The sequence below is a fragment of the Castor canadensis genome, chromosome 2 (assembly GCF_047511655.1).
Source record: "Castor canadensis chromosome 2, mCasCan1.hap1v2, whole genome shotgun sequence".
In the NCBI taxonomy this organism is placed as follows: domain Eukaryota; kingdom Metazoa; phylum Chordata; class Mammalia; order Rodentia; family Castoridae; genus Castor; species Castor canadensis.
The window spans coordinates 168,500,506-168,518,394 of NC_133387.1; the positions used below are offsets into that span (position 1 = coordinate 168,500,506).

At 48.1% G+C, this 17,889-nt stretch overlaps 1 protein-coding gene and 1 long non-coding RNA gene across 5 annotated transcripts in view; one reads left to right on the forward strand and one right to left on the reverse strand.

Moving 5' to 3' along the window:
* The window catches only part of Fli1 (Fli-1 proto-oncogene, ETS transcription factor), a 128,263-nt gene extending 110,897 nt beyond the window's left edge, over window positions 1-17,366 (reverse strand). The window contains exons 1-2 of one of the 3 annotated variants that reach the window (XM_074066373.1): window positions 17,117-17,366; window positions 15,901-15,981 (exon numbers count right to left, since the gene is read on the reverse strand). In XM_074066373.1, the coding sequence (XP_073922474.1) occupies window positions 15,901-15,939 (39 nt within the window). In that variant the 5' untranslated portion in view covers window positions 15,940-15,981; window positions 17,117-17,366. Of the gene's footprint in view, window positions 1-8,393; window positions 8,622-15,873; window positions 15,982-17,116 lie in introns of those variants that run through there. The other 2 variants (XM_074066372.1, XM_020184076.2) reach the window with 2 other exon arrangements.
* Window positions 8,686-10,962, forward strand: LOC109699405 (uncharacterized). 2 transcript variants are annotated; one of them, XR_012445541.1, is made up of 4 exons: window positions 8,686-8,872; window positions 9,073-9,649; window positions 9,843-10,002; window positions 10,536-10,962. It is a non-coding gene; the product is annotated as an uncharacterized lncRNA (long non-coding RNA). The 2 variants fall into 2 exon arrangements; XR_002213635.2 differs by having other exon boundaries at window positions 8,690-9,649.
* Window positions 17,367-17,889: the final 523 nt, after the last annotated feature.

Consider the following 17,889-nt stretch of genomic DNA (forward strand, 5'->3'; position numbering starts at 1 on the left):
TAGATCAATCTTCCCAAATATTTGTCTAATTTCCTATTGATGGATGTTTAGATTATTTCTGATTTTTTGCCATTACAAATAATGCTCCCCTAAACATCTTTGGTATCTGAATAACTATATCTGTAAGGTAACAATTGGAATAATTATCAAATTTGTATAAATAGTTAACTTTCAAGTAGATGTTGCCCTCTGGAAAGATTGTACCCAGTTCTGTTCCTACCAAGAGGGTAAAACAGTGATAGGTTTCCTTATTCTTTCTAACACAGGGCATTATTAAGTTGTTCTTTTCTTTGTTGTCTTCCTAGGTCACAAGTGTAGGAATTTCATTATTTTCATTTTAATATCTTTATGTAAGAGCTTGAGATTCTTTTCATACGTTTATTTTTCACTTGTGTTTCTTTTTCTAGCATTGCCTAGTCACAGTGTTTTTGCTATTTTCTAACAAGTGGTCTTTTTCCTAGTGATTTGTAAGCAGTTCTTCACAGTTACTCATTTATCTTTTCACTTTGTTTTTAAAGGGCTGGGATTGAATATAGGGCTTCACACATGCTAGGTAAGCACTCGATCACTGAGCTACACCTCCTGCTCTATCTTTTCACTTATGGTATTTTTCTCCAGGTCAATATATTTAAATAAAGGAATTTAATCTGAGAAAAGGAGAATAAGAAGGAGTCTCTTTGGCTTAATCTCTGGCTTTCCAAAAATGTTCATACCAACTACTGATGAAGAAGATGGAACAACGGAGGTTATTATACGATGGTTGTCATCTTTGGGAAAATGTGCTTAAATGACCTCATAATACTATGCCACAAATAAAGATTCCCCCAATGGGTATTGCTTCTTTTGGAATCACCAACAGTCAGAGCTCAAAATCAGGAAGCAGAGAAACCTCTACTCTATAGAAGTCTGAAAGAAATAGTAGTGACATCTTACTCTGGTTCATTTATGCAGATACTCTACTGAGCACTGCGCCTGGCAATACAATTCAACTTTTGGATGAATGAATAAATGAATGAGTTTGAATTAAGGGATGAACGTTTTAGGACAAAATGATTCTACAAACACAAATTTCAATCAAAATGTGTGCTTTTATGTAGATTATAACAACAATAATTTAAAGACAATTCAGAAGCTGATAATTTTGTAATACTAACCTGTTTCTTTTCACATTTTTGTTGCACAAATGGTACTATAAAATGGTTTGTTTTTAAACCCCTTCCCACATAAAATCAATGATTACCCATATATTCAGAACCAAATCTGCTACTGGAATGTTAGATTCCAGTAGACATGTGAAACCCACACATGTCTAGAAATTCAAGGTTAAAGCTCCCCTGGCACCTGTAATTCTGGCCTCCTGCATGTGTGTACTGAGATGTGACATAAGGTCTTTCATTACCTTGGATACATAGCGTTGACTGGTTAAATGGGCCTGCTCTTGGAAAAGCATTTTGGTATTCAAGTCTGTATTCTCCTTAAGGTGGTTTGAAAATTTTCATACTCTGAGATTTTGACCATAAACTTACATGACACACACATTGTTCCCTAAAGATTGAAATATCTTAAATACTTCAGTGTTTTGGTTCATTTTGTGGGTATAAGCAATTTCAAAGCTCCTGTAAAATTGATCCTAATTATCTGAAAATGCATTATACTTCGATCTTTGATCCTATTTTGAATGATGGTGATAAATCTCTGAGGATTTGGTTAGCTAGGGTGAAATGTCAATGTTTGTAAGTGAGGCAGTGGGTCCACTCAAGCCATAAGAGAATGTCACACCTATCTGAATTTCCATAGAAATTTGATTTGAGTTCCAGGGAAACAACCTTCTCTTTTGCTTCTTCTCAATTACCATCTGCTGACTCATTCTCAAAAGGAACTAACTTGTAGCCCAGGGTCAACAGCCCAATTGAAAAGCAGCTGTGGTGAGATTCCCAGAACACTGGGAAAGAAGACTCATTTCAAGGGACAAAAAGAATAATTGCGTTTTTTAAGACTTGGAGAAATAGAATTTCTCCTCCTTCCCTCAATGCCATATTTAATAAACAGCCTATTTAAAGATCAATAATAGTGCTTCTGGTTGCCTGAACCTATCTGATTGTCTGATCCTACTCTCTTCTCCTAAAACTCCTGATAAGTGATGAAGCCACTCCCATCTCCACTGCCAAGGAGAAGACTGACGCTGGAAAGGATTCAATCCCGAAAGGACTTGTACAGCTAATATACAGCTCTTTTCAAAAGTTTTGATTCCTCTTTTCTCTATTTTTTTATAAGACTCTCATTCTTTGTTATGGTGCCGATGGCCTCCATAATCTAGTTCCAGCTAATATTCCTACTCTCACCCTTTTCTTCACATGAACCTCTTCAAAGTATTCTACTCTGTCCTAGAAAGCCCTTGACCGCATCTTCTTGGGCAAGTTCCATTCAAATGTTAAGGTCAACCTCTAAACCTAACTATGTATAGTGTGGCTGGTATGTGTATAAAAAAAAAAACAGGTATTCTGCAACCAGAAAGCCAGTAATGAATGTCACCTATTAGCTGTAATCTTGGAAAAGTTGCTTTTCTTCTGTGAAATTTTATTTCTTCCATGTAAAATGGAGATGTACTTGAGAGGCTAAGATTGGGAGGATCCAATAGATAGATGTTTGTGAGACCCCATCTCAATAGTAAAAAGCAAGGTGTGGTGGTTCGTATCTATCATCTCAGAGATGGCAGGAAGCTTAAAATAGGAGGATTGTAGTTCATGTTGGCCTGGGCAAAAAGCAAGACCCTATCTCCAAAATAACCAGAGCAAAAAAGGCTGGAGGTGTGGTTTAAGTGGTAGAACACCTGCCTTGCAAGTGTGAAACCCTAAATTCAAACCCCAGTACTGCCAAAAAAAAATGGATATGTGACAATTTAATCTTCCCCAGGACGGTTGTGAGAACAAGATGTAAGTGAACATGGGTAAGTGCTGAGCAAACAGTAAGGAACTATATAAGTGTCCCCTATCTTCTGGTCTTTCTCTGTCTCTCCAGTTCAAATAGCTCTTTCCTTCCTTGGGGCTATCATAACACTTGCTGCCTTCCGTTGGCACACACCACCTTGTCCTCTGGCTGGTGTCCCAGGCAGTGGCCCTGTTGCCACTGGTGTTCTCTCTGCATTGAACTTGGTTCAGGCCCTGAATAACTGTCATACAGTTATATAGTTGCATTAATATGGTTGGTTAATTCATAATACTCACGAGACTGGAGTTGGAGATGCCCATGAGGGCAGCTCACTTTATTCAGAAAAGGCTTATATTATTTCATAGATTGCCTCATTCTGACAAATTTCATAGGTATTGGCCCTAGGGGTGACAGTGTGAAGATAGATGATGACCCCTTCTATTACCTCTGGGGAAACACACCCAAAATACACAGGCTACTGATGGTGAGTTTACCACGTCAGTAGCAGAATTATAATATGTGAAAGGTAACATTGCTTAGTAATGCCATCCCATTGATGGAGTGATATAGAAATGGGATGAGCACTACAGATATGAAATCATTAAGGCAACAGAAAATGAAACAGGGCGTAGTCTTCTGCAGAGGAAAAGACACCTGCATAACTTTGAGATTACTATAAAAACTATTACAGGTGGACGGTGGTACACACCAGTAATACCAGCACTTTGAGGGAGAGGCAGAAAGATCTCAAATTCAAGGTGATGAACCTGGGCTACATAGTGTTATTGGAGGTTTTATGAGATTGATTGATTGATTTTGAGTGTGTGTGTGTAGATAATGGCCAATCTCTTTTAGCTTATTCAATTTTTGCAAAACAATAAGCAAAAGATGTCTTAAGTGCACTCTTCCAAAAAATCATGCTCAAAATAAAGCAGAATGAAACAAAACAAAATACACATGATTCTACGGTTATATTATGCAGCTTGTTGTCTAAAATGAAAGAAAATAGTGGATTTTCTATTCTAACTAAAGATAGTTGTTCCCTAATCTGAAAATCTATATATCAAGCTTGAGAGTGAATAACACTTTAATTGGGGGATATTTTATGAAGTTTGAGGTAAGAAATTCTGCCTGGTATTTTCCCAACTTTTTCTTTTCTTGCTGGGGGCAATTCAGTACTTACATTACACTAATGCTACATTTCTAGAAAAGAGGCATGGGTTAAATCAACCATTTTTTAAAAACCAACACCAGCTTAACTGTTTAACCCTAAACAAAGAGAGACGTTGAAATCCTAAATATTATTTAATATGGGCATTATTAAAGACTTACTTTCTGTAAAGTCTAGAAAATGGATCCATAAGATATGTTGTAATACATCTGAATGCATTTTATTTAATTAAGCAAATATTCAATTAGTAAGATTTGACAGAGGAATTGCACACCTGGTCACGGTCAGCAGAGTGGCCTACTGGTCATTTCCTGGTAATAGAGACTTTGTTTACTTTGCTTACAAGTAAAGAAAGATTTATTTTGGAAAACAGTTGTTTCAAAATCCTATCTGCAAATTTGGAATTTTTTAAAGTATGAAAATAATTCAAGATGTCTTTAGTTCAAAGTAGCAGATCTTCATGATTTCTCCTTTTAAAAAGGCTTCTCTCTTGGTCTCTTCCCCCCCCCCCCTCTCTCTCTCTCTCTCTCTCTTTCTCTTTCACACACACACACACACACACACACACACACACACACACACACACACTGCCTCCAGTATTCTATAATCAACCATAATGTAACAAAAGTGAATGATATCTTCAGGGTATAGGGGAAAGAACACTGTCCTATGGTGTTAGGAACTCTGAATTCTCTGTAAGAAGTTAACTATGCAATCTCAGACACTCCATTTAACATTTTGAGTCTCACTTTCCCCATCCATAAAATGAGAATGTTAGGCTAAATACTCTCTAAAGCTCTAAACTTACAAACCTATGTATTTGAATAGAAATAGAAAAGGTTTTTTGGTGGAAGTTATTCACATACAAAACAGGATTCACCATTTGGTAATTCACAGGGTAGGAATGGAAAGGCAGCATTCCCTCCTTGAGAACAGAAGTCAAGCACAGTTTTGTAACATAAAAGACACAATCACAAATATTTGTTGAATTAACAAAATATGCATTATAGTAAATCCAGACCTGTGTTCTAATATTCTGATCACCAGATCTCCATCAATCCTAATCCAAAGGAGTCTAGCTAATGTGTATCCAGCTTAGATAGAAGACTTCATTTCATCCTTACTGTAACTTGTGGCAAGAAGGTGCTTTGGCTCCATTTAATAGATGAGAAGACTAAGACTCATGTTGCCAAGAGCCTTGCTATGAGGCACACAGCAACAAAATAGTAGGGCTGAGAATGGACCCAGGTTTTCTGACTCCAAGTCCTTTCTTCCTTTGCCTGTTTCCCAATTTCATGCACAATGTCTACTTCTCTGATTGTTTCTCCATCTTTGATGGCATGGTATGCACCCAAACTTCCATAGATGAAATTAATTGGATTCAACTGAAGCCTGCCTAGAACTAAAATACATTTTTTGAAACCAGGTCATTTCTTTAAGCAGCAAGCAGTTATCACGTGCTTTTCAACACTGATAATATCACTGTGGGGAGCAGGGGTGGGGTAGGGTGTTATTTAATATGCCAGGTTAACTTGTCTTTAGCAAAAGAAGAGTGACATACTTTGGTACTCCTAATATGATGCTCAGAACCTTCAGGAGACATATTTGGAAGGGAGAAGAGGACATAATGTGATTGGGAATTTATAATTCAATGGAGTTGTGTGAATTATGCACAGAATAAAGGGGTTTCTGAAAGAAATCCAGATTTCCCTGGCATCCTGCACCAAATACCTCCTGAACACTGAAGCCCATGGTATTTTCAAATATGGATGGCTTTATCATTGAGGAAGAAATGAGCAGGTGCATAAGTCACATCCCAGAATGGCTCAGAGATGATTTTCCAGGCTGTTTAAACTAGAAGCACACATTTTGAATTTGAGTCTACAAATTAGATCTGGTTTATAGTATCATCAGACCTCTTTCATGATAGGGCAGGATTTAGTGCACATACAGGCAAGTGTTCTAGTATATCAGCATAATATTCCAGGCGTAGAGAGCATTGGAAAGATTCTATTGTAGAAGTAACTAAAGTTTCCCAGTTTTGTTTTTACAAACATTATGAAACTCAAAGTTTAATGGATATTTGCATTCTGCCTGCAAGACTTGAAGTTTGTTGGCCTCTCTCCCACCTCAATGTCTTCTCCAAGCACTGTTTCAGACCATTGTGAGAGTGGTCTGAACCCCAAGATCCAAAGGTCACATGTGAACAGGAAACTGTGGCTTCCACATAATTGGAACACCAATTGGACCAAAGATTGGTGACTCTGTGTAGTTAAAGCAGCTTGAGTGAGAGACAAGGGTGCTCATGAGGAGTCTTTAGAGGGGCTCATGGGTTCCACCACCCACCCTAAAAGAGGCCTTGAGTCCCATCTTTGGCATGAAATGCCATGTTTCTGGTCTAAGACTGTCTCACTGCCTACCATGCCAATCCCTATGTGTGTATCTAAGGAGGTTAGCACATCCTGGGTACACAGACCACAGCTTCCTCCCTCTGCTCAGGGCCTGTGCTGGGAGGTCTGAGCACTGGGGAGATATTGCCTTACTTCTCCTTAGGGTGTCCACATCAAGACCCTAGAGTCATCTTACCACCCTTCCAGATCAGAAGATCAGAGAGGTGTCTTGGAGGTAAGTAGTTAAGTGTCCTGATTGGGATTCCCAGAATGGAACATTTCATTACTAAACCCACAGATACAGACACTTGCATACACACACCAACAGGAAGCAGAGAACAGGCGTAAAATAGCCTGGTGACCTCCACTCCTGGGTCTCTACAGCAGCCTTGTGTCATCCACTCATTTTAAGTTTAAGGGACACATGACTCTTGAAGGCTACTTTTTAAACCCCTTACAATCTGTTATCTCATCTCCAGATTTTCAAGTTCCTTCAGTTGATGCCTTTCACCTAAATCAGCATATTTCAAATTGAGAGAGAGAGAGAGAGAAAGAGAGAGAGAGAGAGAGAGAGAGAGAGAGAGAGACATCTTAGAAAATAAAACCCACAACCCCACCCAGATGATAAAAATCTCTTGAATTCTCTAAGCCCAAAATCTTAGCCTTCTCTCACCCAGCCCTGAGCGGGGAGTTGATTCCTTCAGGTTCTGGAAAACGGCCAACTCTGCCAGTCCCCACTTCACCAGCCTAATAGTTTTTCCAGACAAACTCCTGCATGGTGTTGCATGACAGCCTGAAAGCTAACTTCTGGTTCCATTCATTCCCTTAGGCCAGCTAAGGCCAGTCATGTTAGGGGGTGTCCCTCCTCTCTGCTCCTGGCCCCACTTTCCCCTTTCAGAGGGAGCAAACTGTTAGTAGCACTGCTGAAGTATGACACAGAACCCAGACCCTCTTGGTTCTCTGGGCTGCACTTTGCAATCTAGACCCAGGCGTGGCGGCGAGGATAGGGGTGTGATTGGCAAGGCAGGCGTGGGGCTATGGGCTCAGAACCCGCCACCGCAGGGGGACGGCTCTAAAGGGCGCGGGCCCCTTAGGGAGAAGACAGCTCGGGAACTCTTCTCCTGAAGCTGGCGCATGCTGGGGCGCGGAAGGGCTGGGGTGCAGAAGAACTGCGTGGACCGAGGCTGAGGGAGGAGATTCCCTGCGGGAGAAGCGGCCAGGCCGGACCGTTAGTCCCGGGAAACCGGCGGCTGAGGATCGCTGAGCACCGGGCTACAGAAATACGAGAGGGAAGAGAAACCAGCCTCGCTGACAGTAAACAGCGTCTTCCATCTGGAAGATCCCGCTCTGGCAGACCCGCACGCACACTATCTCGCACCCTGACTTGCTTGCAGCTAGTCCACTTACTGGTCCCCGGGCCCTCAGGCAGAGAACCGAGCCGGTGGCGGCTGCTGCCCCCGCCCCCGCCGCTTTCGGCCTCTGGCGAGAGGAAGCTGGCCGTCAGAGGAGTGCCCAGCGCCGGGGCCAGGGCGCCCGGGTTGCTGGGTGGGATGGTAGACCCAGTGGTCTCCCCCCCTGGACTCTGATCGGCGCTCAGGGTCTCCAGGTTTTACGCCGCCCCCTCCCGCATCACGGCGGGCAGCCGGGTGGGAGGGGGCCGCCGACTGCACTTCGGCGCAAGGGGTGAGGGGGAAATCGCCCTCGGCGGGGAGTCTGGCCGGCCTCCCCGGAAAATGGGACTCGCCTCCGGAGCAGCAGAGGAGAGAGACAGCGCGAAGCCGGGGCGCGGAAGTAAGGGAGAGCGGCCACGTCTTCCGGGACCCCGCCACCCCGCGCCCAGCCCGCCAGCCGCCCGCCCGCACCGGTCGGCCCCGCAGCCTTGTGCCCACTGCCCTGCAGCTTACCTTAATAGTCCCGTCCATTTGGCCAAGTCTGCAGCCGAGCCCCCCAATATTCCACACATTGACCCGGTTACAGCCTGACCTCGCAGCCCCTTCAGATTAGCCCGGCGCGGCCTCCCTGGCGCCCTGGGCCCTCCCTGAGTGCCCCCTGCGAGCGTCCTGCCCGCGCTCCCCTGTGCACGTTTGTTGTTGTAGCGGAGAGACAGTTAACCGGATGAAACTTTTTTTCAGCTAATTTTGGGAAGTGACTTCACTTTGCGATCGGGGAGGAAGTCCTATCTCTCTCTCTCTCTCTCTCTCTCTCTCTCTCGTCTCGCGCTCTCCTCTCTCTTCTCTCTCCTCTGCTCTCCCTTGTCTTCCCTCCCCCACACCCCCTCTTCCTCTCCTCCGCTAGTCCTGCTTTTCGCATCACACACTATATAAATATACGCGGAGATGCCCAGATACATTCAGGCACTGCGCACACAGGATACTTGCTCCTGGTAGATAAGAGCTGGCTAGGGAACAATGACAGGGTCCACGCCCAACGTCCGCGCCCTGATTCCCGCAGTCTGCAACGCTCTCCCTACCAACACCTTCCCCCTAAATCCATAGCCAAACGCCTTTGGCCCCTTTCCTTTTCCCGGGGCCGTTGGCTGAAAGTGGCGTTCCTGACTCATTCACTTTCCGTTTCTTCCCACAGATACGATCATTAATGCTTTTTCCAGCCAGAGTCAAAACTTTTTTGGGGATGGAAAGACAGCGGAAGAGTTTACTAGGACTGGGGATAACCTGGCGCCTAGTTCTGGAGAAGATCCGGACGCAGACCGAAGCAAACCAACCATTAAAAAATGCATCCAATGGGAATTTTCCCAATAGGGTCTTCCGCTGCTGAGACGCGGTGGACTCGCAGCTCACCCACGCGGATTCGGGGCGCTTTCGGGCTGACCTTGCCGCCAGGGGCGCGACTCGACACCCCGCGCATTGTTAGGAGAGGGGCGCCCTCTTTGCCGCGCGCCTTGTCTTTGGGCTTCTGGCGCAGGAGAAGTGCAGGCATCGATGGCACCCTAGGCCACCTACCCGCGTTTTCTTGGGCTAAACCCTTCGCGCTTCCCCGGACCCAACAGCCCCAGCCTGGTCTTCAGAGCTAGAGTCGCCCTTCCAATTTCACCTGGGTTCCCAAGGAACTGACACTACGGAAGGACTTGCCCTCCACGCTGGTCAGCAGGTTCCGGGAGCGCAGCACGCAACAGCTCAACACGGACCCAGACTTCTCCCGGGTGAGAGCTCAGGAGCCCGAGCCGGGCACTAGAATTCCCACCCAGCCGGGAGGCCGGCCTCCCCTCGGCCCACTTCTCTGTCTTGTCGTACCCCAGAGATCTCCCGGACCCCCTGCTGGGCTGCCCAGCTCTAGTTTGGGCACCCTTAGGGGTCCGGAGTTATCTGCCTGACTCCCTTCTCCCCGACCTCCAGAACAGGTTACCTTGTCCACGCTCTCCAGACCACGCTTTGGACTGTCTCACTTTTATTTAAGAATCCTCCCGGGGAAAAAGGGAAAAAAAAAATCCAGTGGAGATCCGAGTAAAATGGAAAGAAAAAAATTTTCAAAAGGGTGTCCACAGCGGCAAAAAAGGTGACTTATTATGCTTTATTTCTTCAGGAGCTATTGAGCCCGAAAGCTCTCTCGCCTCCCTCCCTCCCCCTCCCTTTCTCGAAATTAGTCTCATCAATTCAGCTCCAATTTTGGGTTCGAATACAGACAAGAGTCTGAACGTGACCAGACCTGGAGTGGCGGGTGCAGCCTGCCAGCAATTGAGACTCGGTGTGCGTGTGGGGGGTGGGGTGGGGTGGTTGGTGGGATGGGGGCCGGGCCGACTCCCCCCTCCCTCCTGTCTGCTTCTCAATCCAGGGGTCTGCTCCGGGGCTCCCCTGGGACCGCCACATCTGGTTACCGCTAGCGGGGTCAGTCCCCCCCTTTGCCTGGGGCCACCAGTTCTGGAGTTCAATTAAAAGAAATCAGGCTTAACCCTTTCCTCCCCGCCGGCCGCCACCCGCCCTCTTGCTCTTCCCTTCTGCTTTTCCACATGCTTTCCAGAGAGGAAAGAGGTTAAAGGGAAAGGAAGAATGAATTACATCCTTTCAAACCCCAAATTGTTTCCTTTTCAGCCCAGACTCTACCGACCTTCAAACGACAACAGCGTTTTCTGGAGGGTGCTTGGAGACCACGACTCACCAGGACCTCACCAGAAACCCAAACATCCCTGCCACATTGCCTCTCCTTCAGCCAGAAAGGACCCAAGTTCACCACCAAGAGACCCCCTTCCTGGTACTGGGCACTCCCAGAGGCTTGCCACCCCACACGTGGCAACCCCTCCTTCCCCACACATGCACACTCCTAGCCTTCAGAAGGCCTTTTGTGACCAACCTAGTCACCAGTTTTCTCTCTCTAACTCCTGTGGACCTGGCAAATGCCAGTTGTCTTCACTACATTGGTAGGTAGTCACCCCAACATCCCTAGTATCCCCCAACTTCATTAAGGGCAGTTGCCTCTCCCTTTGGAAGTGTTGAATATGAAACTAGATGAAAACGAAGACTTGCCTGCCTGTCCGAGTTGTGAGCTGAATAGCACTTTCTGTTTCTGCCTGTGAAACCAAAGTTATGGCAATTTCGTAATTTTGGAGATGTGGTGGGGGAGGGCTGGCATAGGCATCACCCTGTGCATAGACTTCGGCATCATTCCCTCTGTGACTCATGAATTGGCACTAATGCTCCCTGTCTTTTACTATTTACTGGCCCCTCCATGAGGAGCTACTGCCCATTTACAGGGGTCTCCACCCAGAAAGAAGACCCCCTTAATTTTGAGCAGATCTCTGAGGGAATATCAGATTCTTTCCATCCCTTGTTGACGTGCTGGTGGGCAAGCTTGTCTTGCTTATGTAACTCTGGGTTTGATGCTCCACTCCATTGCTGCTGGTTCTTTTTTAAATCCCGAAGGGGGGGAAAGCCCTAACCAAACACAACAGTAAACAAGTCTGCCCTGCTTAATGTGGTTACCACCAGACATCTGGAAAGATGGTTTGATCCTGGCAGCTCACATTGTTTTCACGAGCAGCCAAAGAGAATATTTTGAATGTTTGCATTGAGACAAATTGATAGAGAGCCTGCGGTGAGGCCGCTATAAATGAAAACTGTCTTGTGTTGGGAAGAAGGCGTTCCCTGCCCTCTCTTCTCTCTCTACTCCTCTCTCCTCACTTTCTTCTTCCCTCTCCCCTCTTTCTGTCTCCCCCTCTCCCTTGTCTACTAGCCTAGCTTGGGAATGGTTGCCCCTGCCCACACACTTGTGCACACCCTCTTTCCTGGCTCACTAAGGACTGCCTGGCTTCACTCTTTCCCAGACTGGGCAGGGCTGGGGACCAGAATCTGGTATGGGTACCACTGTGCCCATTCCACCAGCCCATTCCTGGCTTTCAAGTCAGTGGACTCTCACAGCCAAGGACACTAGGCCAAGCATTTTTTTTCTTTTTAAGCTACCAACTGGAGAAAAAAAATACTCCGGCAACAAAACAGCCCACCTTCTATTTATACAACGCGAGCACACACGTGGGCGAATAGTCAGGAAATATATGGATTTGGAGCCTTATTCATTGAAACGTTGACGAGCGGACTTGCCCGGCACTATTCGCACTTGACAATATTTTCAAAGATGCGGAAGTCCTGCTTCCCCCGGGAGGGGAACGGCGGGGAGAAACGTGTCTTGGCTAGCTCAATGTCAGCCCTTTTGACCGGGTCAAGACTTTCCAGACACAGGCTTCCTGGGGGCTCCTTCGATCCCAGCCTGGGTCGGGGATGGGAGACCGACAACTGGAGCTGGGTCCCTGGGGTGCCTCCGGGACCCGGGGACAGCTTGGTCACTTGAAACTCAGAAAGATGCCAGGCCTGGCAGGGTGTCTCGGGCGGGGCCTTCCCCCTCTGTCCTCTCTCTTCCCCCGCTGCTGGTCCATCTCGGCAGCCGCGGGTATCCAAGCTGGCAAAGGGGGAGGGGAGAGGAGGGCGGGAGAAGCGGGGGGGGGGGTCGGGGGGGGCAGGGGAGGGGTGGAGGGCGAGCGAGCGCCAAAACTCCAGACTGCACAACTGCAGCTTCAAGTGTCTGGCCTCTCGCTCGAGGCCATAATTAATTTGAGATTTATTTTTATTGGAGAACTCGAGTCTCGTCAGACCTTAGCCAAACAAGGCAGCTTGAGCCGCCCCTGGATGCGCTTGAATGCCGGGGAATATTTCTGCAGGAAGGCTCTGCAGGCGCGCCTGCTTTGAATTTGTTTCTTCGACTTCATGTACTCAAAGATTGAAGGAAGATTTAGAGCCTCTACTCGCCCTGCCTGCTCCCCACGCTCCTTCTTGCCTTAGCTCGGAGCGGGTTCAGAAAGCTACGTGGGAGGCCGCGGCTGCTGGGGCGGGCAGACCAGAGGGGGGTTGTCTCTGCGCCCAGAGGTCCAGGCGATCGGCTCTAGGGCCCGGCCCCTCTCAGACCACACGGCGTCGATGAAGAAGCCCCAAGGGAGTGCGAGGCTGACCAGAGAACGCAGACTGACAAGAGGTGGAGACCAGCCAGGTGTTGGGCCCCTTACCCAGTGGTGGCGCCAAGATGGGGACGGTGGAGGTGGGGAGTGGGCTCAGTTTTTCCAGACTCTGTCAGTCCTCTCCTCCCATTATCCCCAAACAATATTCACTCCAAGTACAGATCCGTGTCCTTGAATGCAGCTTCAGGACCTGCTGGCCAGATGTCACATCTGGGCGGTGTCTCTGAAACCTTCAGGAGCTAGCAACCTCCTTGATCTAGAGGGGCAGGAACCAGGGAAGGCATGTCCTCCAGAATGGTGCTTGGGCCAAATCTGAAGGCTGGTAGATGGAAGAGCAAAAGCAAGGCATCTAGCAGACACGCAAAGAGGGGGAAAGGAGGGCCCTGCCAGTCTTGCATGGGGGCAGCAAGTAGCCTGAAAGCAACTACAGCTTTGCATTCTGCTAGTGCTCCTACTCAGAAGGGTCACTCCACTGGGTCTCCTGGTCCCTCCCCTAACCCCATCTCCAAGAGGAGAATGCTGCCTTTGACTTCTGTTTAGACCACTAGGCTCCCTTGGTTTGAATTCCAGCTCTGCACTGATCAGGTTTGTGACCTTAGACAAACTCCTCAACTTCTCTGTGCCCCAGTGTCCAGATGGATCTCAAAGAGCTGTTGCAAAGAAGTGAGCGTTTTAGACTTGCCTGGCAGTCACAACTTTGCCCTTATCTTATGGATCTCGACTTTATCCCTCATAAACTCTATCACACTAATCTCTCAGTGCTTCATTTTTTCATCTGCAAACTAGACTACCGCATAAGGTCGTTATAAATATTAAAAATCAGTTAGTGTAAATACAATGCTCAGAACGGGGGTTGGGGAGGGTAAGAGCTTTGTGAGAAGTAGCTGTCAATGTTACCACCTTTGTGCATCTAAGACTGCCACTGCCTGTCAAGATCTTGAAGAATCACCTTCCTTCCTCTCTCTTTTCCCCAAGCTGCTTCCTAACCCATCTCTGCCAAAGCAATCCCCTGCGGTACCCCCTTGAGTGTTCTGTGGGCTCTTCAGAGCCCACAGTTCTGTCCAGATCTCCTCCTTGTGGAGAGGACAGCTTTGGCCCCTCGGGATAGGGGATTGTGGGGGACTCGGTTCCTGGAGCCCTGAGCCTGGGTGCCTGGGTCTGCGGTGTTTGTCAACAACCCCGAGCTGGGTACCCAACTGGGATCGGCAGGACTTGGCAGCTGGGGACTGTTTGTACCCCTCTGGCAAATGATCGGCGGAGGGAGCCGGCGGAACAGACCAAAGATTGTCCCTGCTGCGCAGACCTTTCGCCTTCATCAATGCACCCCTTTGTGCAACAATACAAACTTTGTGGTTGCTGAAAAATCCATTTTTTCCCCCTTGAAAAGAGCTCCTGCGGCGAGCGGCCCCTCTGGCGGCCCTCAGCTCCCAGATTGCCGCCTTCCCACCCCCTCACCCCTCCCACGTTTGTCCCTCCACACTCTTGGACCAGTTTGCTTTCCCCCTGACCCTCAGCCTGAGTCAGGCTCTGGGCTTCCATTGCCTCTTGGGGGAGAGGGCATCCATCATCCCTGAGATTCTGGTCCTGGAGTGTGCGTGGGAGAAAGACTGCAGCTCGCGTGTCGGGGCCATTTACGATCCTGATGGCATGGCTGGAGGTGAGAGCTCCTCAGGCTTGGCTCCATGTGCTGGGAGGGTGGGGTGAGAGGGTTTACAGCATCTGGAAAAACAGACACCCCGAACCCGTGTATGCTTTAGTGTAGTCTTAGAGTACGCTCTGGCACCTCCTGGGAGCCCTTTGTCCATCTCTCCATTCGCTGATTATTGACACATGGATTCGCTCATTTTTTCATTCATTCATTCTTTCAGTCATCATTGATTAAACACCAATTCCGGGCAAAGCCTTGGGGATGCGGCCTCCCCAAACTGACCACAGGCAGCTTCAGACCTCAGGCGGGGAGAAGGAAGATGCTCGCCTGAGTCAGCAAGTTTCCCTTTATGGAGCTCTGAAGAGGGTCGGACACTCAATTGGCTCTCCTTGGACCTGACCGGAGAGGCTCACGCCCTACTCTAGAATTCGCAGATGCTTGGGGAGCTCCTTTGAGTGGCACAATGGGTGGGGCCTTCGGGGCGGAGCTTCAGGATTGGCTGGGGGTGCAGAGCTGGACCCAAAGAAAATTTGGGTACATTTGCAACATTCGAGTGAGTCTAGCTCTCATCCAAGGCAGTCTCTATTAGTCCCGGGCTCTGGGCCTCTTCGAGCAGGCTAGCCGTCGGTCGCGGCTACGCAGCGTGAGGACCTGGCCACCATCCGAACTCTGGGCTGGGCCGCCGGGTATGCACTCTTCGCCCCGCCCCGCCAGAGGATTTTCATTAAACGTGTAACCCAGATGTCCCAGCCCCGGTTTGTTTACATTCTTGGGAATTGTTGTGGAAGAAAAAAAAAAAAAAAACCTCTATATGCTGTCAAACATAGCAACGTTGTGAGCTTTCGAGGGGCGGAAGAGGCAGAGAAGATTGGCTTGAGGGCTGAACCAGTGTCCAACCAGTGGAAGGAACTCATTGCGCGCTCACCCCTGCACACTGCAGCACACACGCACGCACACATGCAAAAGCGCACGTGGACAAACAGATACTTTCAGAACTGCACACCACGCTCACATGCAAATACAAACATACCCTTAACGCCGAGAACCTACTGTGGCGCAGAGCGCGCCACCGGTTGGGACCCTACAGAGGCGCGAGTTTCTTTCAGCACAACCTTTACCAGGCTCACCTGCCTCCAGTCTCCCAACAGAAGTTGTCAAGAGTGTTATTCCTAATACCATACCCAGGGGCTTTCCTCATTCCCCACTTTTCCAGGGGACAAGAGAAACAGACTGACGACCTAGGGTAAGGATGGAGAAGGGGTGGAGGAGAGGTTATTACCTGTTTAAAGACGCTGTCATGTCTTACCTTGACGTAAGACGATGTGTCAGGGACTGTCTGAAACATCCTGCGTTGGTGAGGAGGGGTCAGGAAGGCCCCAAAACCAACCTAAGTGGGAGAAACTTAGTCACCCAAGAGTGGAGCAAGGGTGAGGCAGCGGGGTGGTGGGGTGGTGGTGAGGAAACCCTAACACAAAGGAGAAGACTTACTCCCTTGGTCCTGTGAGGGAGGGTCCTGGTACAGTCCTTGCTTCCGGTCCCAGGGGACTTCAGGCTAGGTCTTGGTGTGGACTGAAACCAGCTCACACCATTGGATCTCTTCCCTACAGTTCCTTATCCTCTCCTGTGCAGTCAGAAATACTGGCTTTCCCTTCCGGAAAGAGCATGGGTAGTTGCTCCCTAGTGGCTGCTGGGGGTTGCTGGTTAGGGGACAGAAATCCACTAGGATAGAGGTAGATCTCCCCTTCCACACAGCTGAGGCTCCAGGGAACAGATAATTATAGAACTTCCAATTGGATTTAGGGTAGAGACCTGTCTGACTTTCCCAACACCCCACCACTGTGCCAGGCCAGCTGTCCCATCTTTCCTTCTGGAGGATGGACCCCTTAGGGAGAAGACTGAGTCAAGGTTCTGAGGTCTGTGAAGACTTCTTTCCCCAAACCACCTTCCATCCTGAAGAAAACAGGTTTTCTGCAACCACAGCGACAGTGACTATAGGATTTTCATTTTTAGTGGCAAATGAGATGTTTTCATAGGTCTTAATATTTGGACTAGAGGGAACAAAAACCACCTTAGGGTGCCAGGTGCCTGCATGAGCAGGTCTGTCCTCTCTTTGCCAAGTCTGGCGGCTGTCTCTCTCCTGTTCCTCTCCTTCCTTCTCGCAAACCATCTTTAACGTGGCAGCACACAGCTTCTCCTGCAGCCAATGTGTTTCTGATAAAGCACTTTTCTCCCCACTAACAAATTCCAGCTTTTTTTGGCTCCTGAAGCCACACAGACACACAGGAGTTCAGGGACAAGGTTTGCTTCTCCAGCTCAAAGATTTTCTTCACTATTTTGAGCCCCCACCTCCATGTCCTTTCTCCAGAGTCTCCCCATTTTCTTTGAAAGCTGGGGCATGATTTAGAAAAGAGAGAAGGGAGTGAAAAAAAAGAACAAGAGGAAGCACCCGAAAGCCCTTGGCAGAGAGAAGCTCCTGACCCAGAAGATTGCCCACAGAAGATCAGAGGCAAGTGGACACTCACCTTAGACACCCTTTCCACCTAAGCCAGCAGGAGTGAAACTCAGGCAGTTCCAGGATGTTCTAATTGTAGGTGCTGTGTGTATTGTCTGTGCCCCGAGATCCGGGAAACCTTGGCAGTGAGAAATTAAACCTGCTGGCTGCCTGCAGTCAAAACTTGCTTTTCTTTGCAGTGCATGCAGACAGGCAGCCTCAGCTCCGGCACATCCTGGGGGGCGGCAGGAACCAGTGGAGTTTGTGCCTGAGCCACAGCTTGCTGTCTCCTGCCTGCTCTCTCTCTCTCTCTCTTTCTCTCTCTCTCTCTGGATCCCACTCCCTCTTCCTCTCCCTTTTCCCCTCCTGTAATTTGATTTCCGTTTTCTTATCAATATTTCAACTGCTGTCTGATGAATTGTTCTAAGAGGACAGCCACACATCTGCCCCCAGCTGCTTTTCCAGAAACTTCCCTGTGTGACTAGGAAACCTCAAGGAATACTAGAAACCACACAGGCATCACACATATAAAGACAGACAGCTCGGTGAAGCCACCAGCAGGCTTGAGACACAGGGCTTCTTTAAACTGAAACTTTCATATTATTGCTGTGTAAATAATCACTCCTCAGCCCCTAAGTTTTCCTACTTAAGGTTCCTCTTTCCCCTTATTTGATGCCCCAAGAATAAGCCTCCTTCTGACTGCAATTTTTAGGCAGCATTGATAAGAGCAAGGTGGATTACAAATGTCGTAGAAATGCTTCTATCTTGGGGTTTTAATTTTAAAAACTCAAGCATTTAAAAATA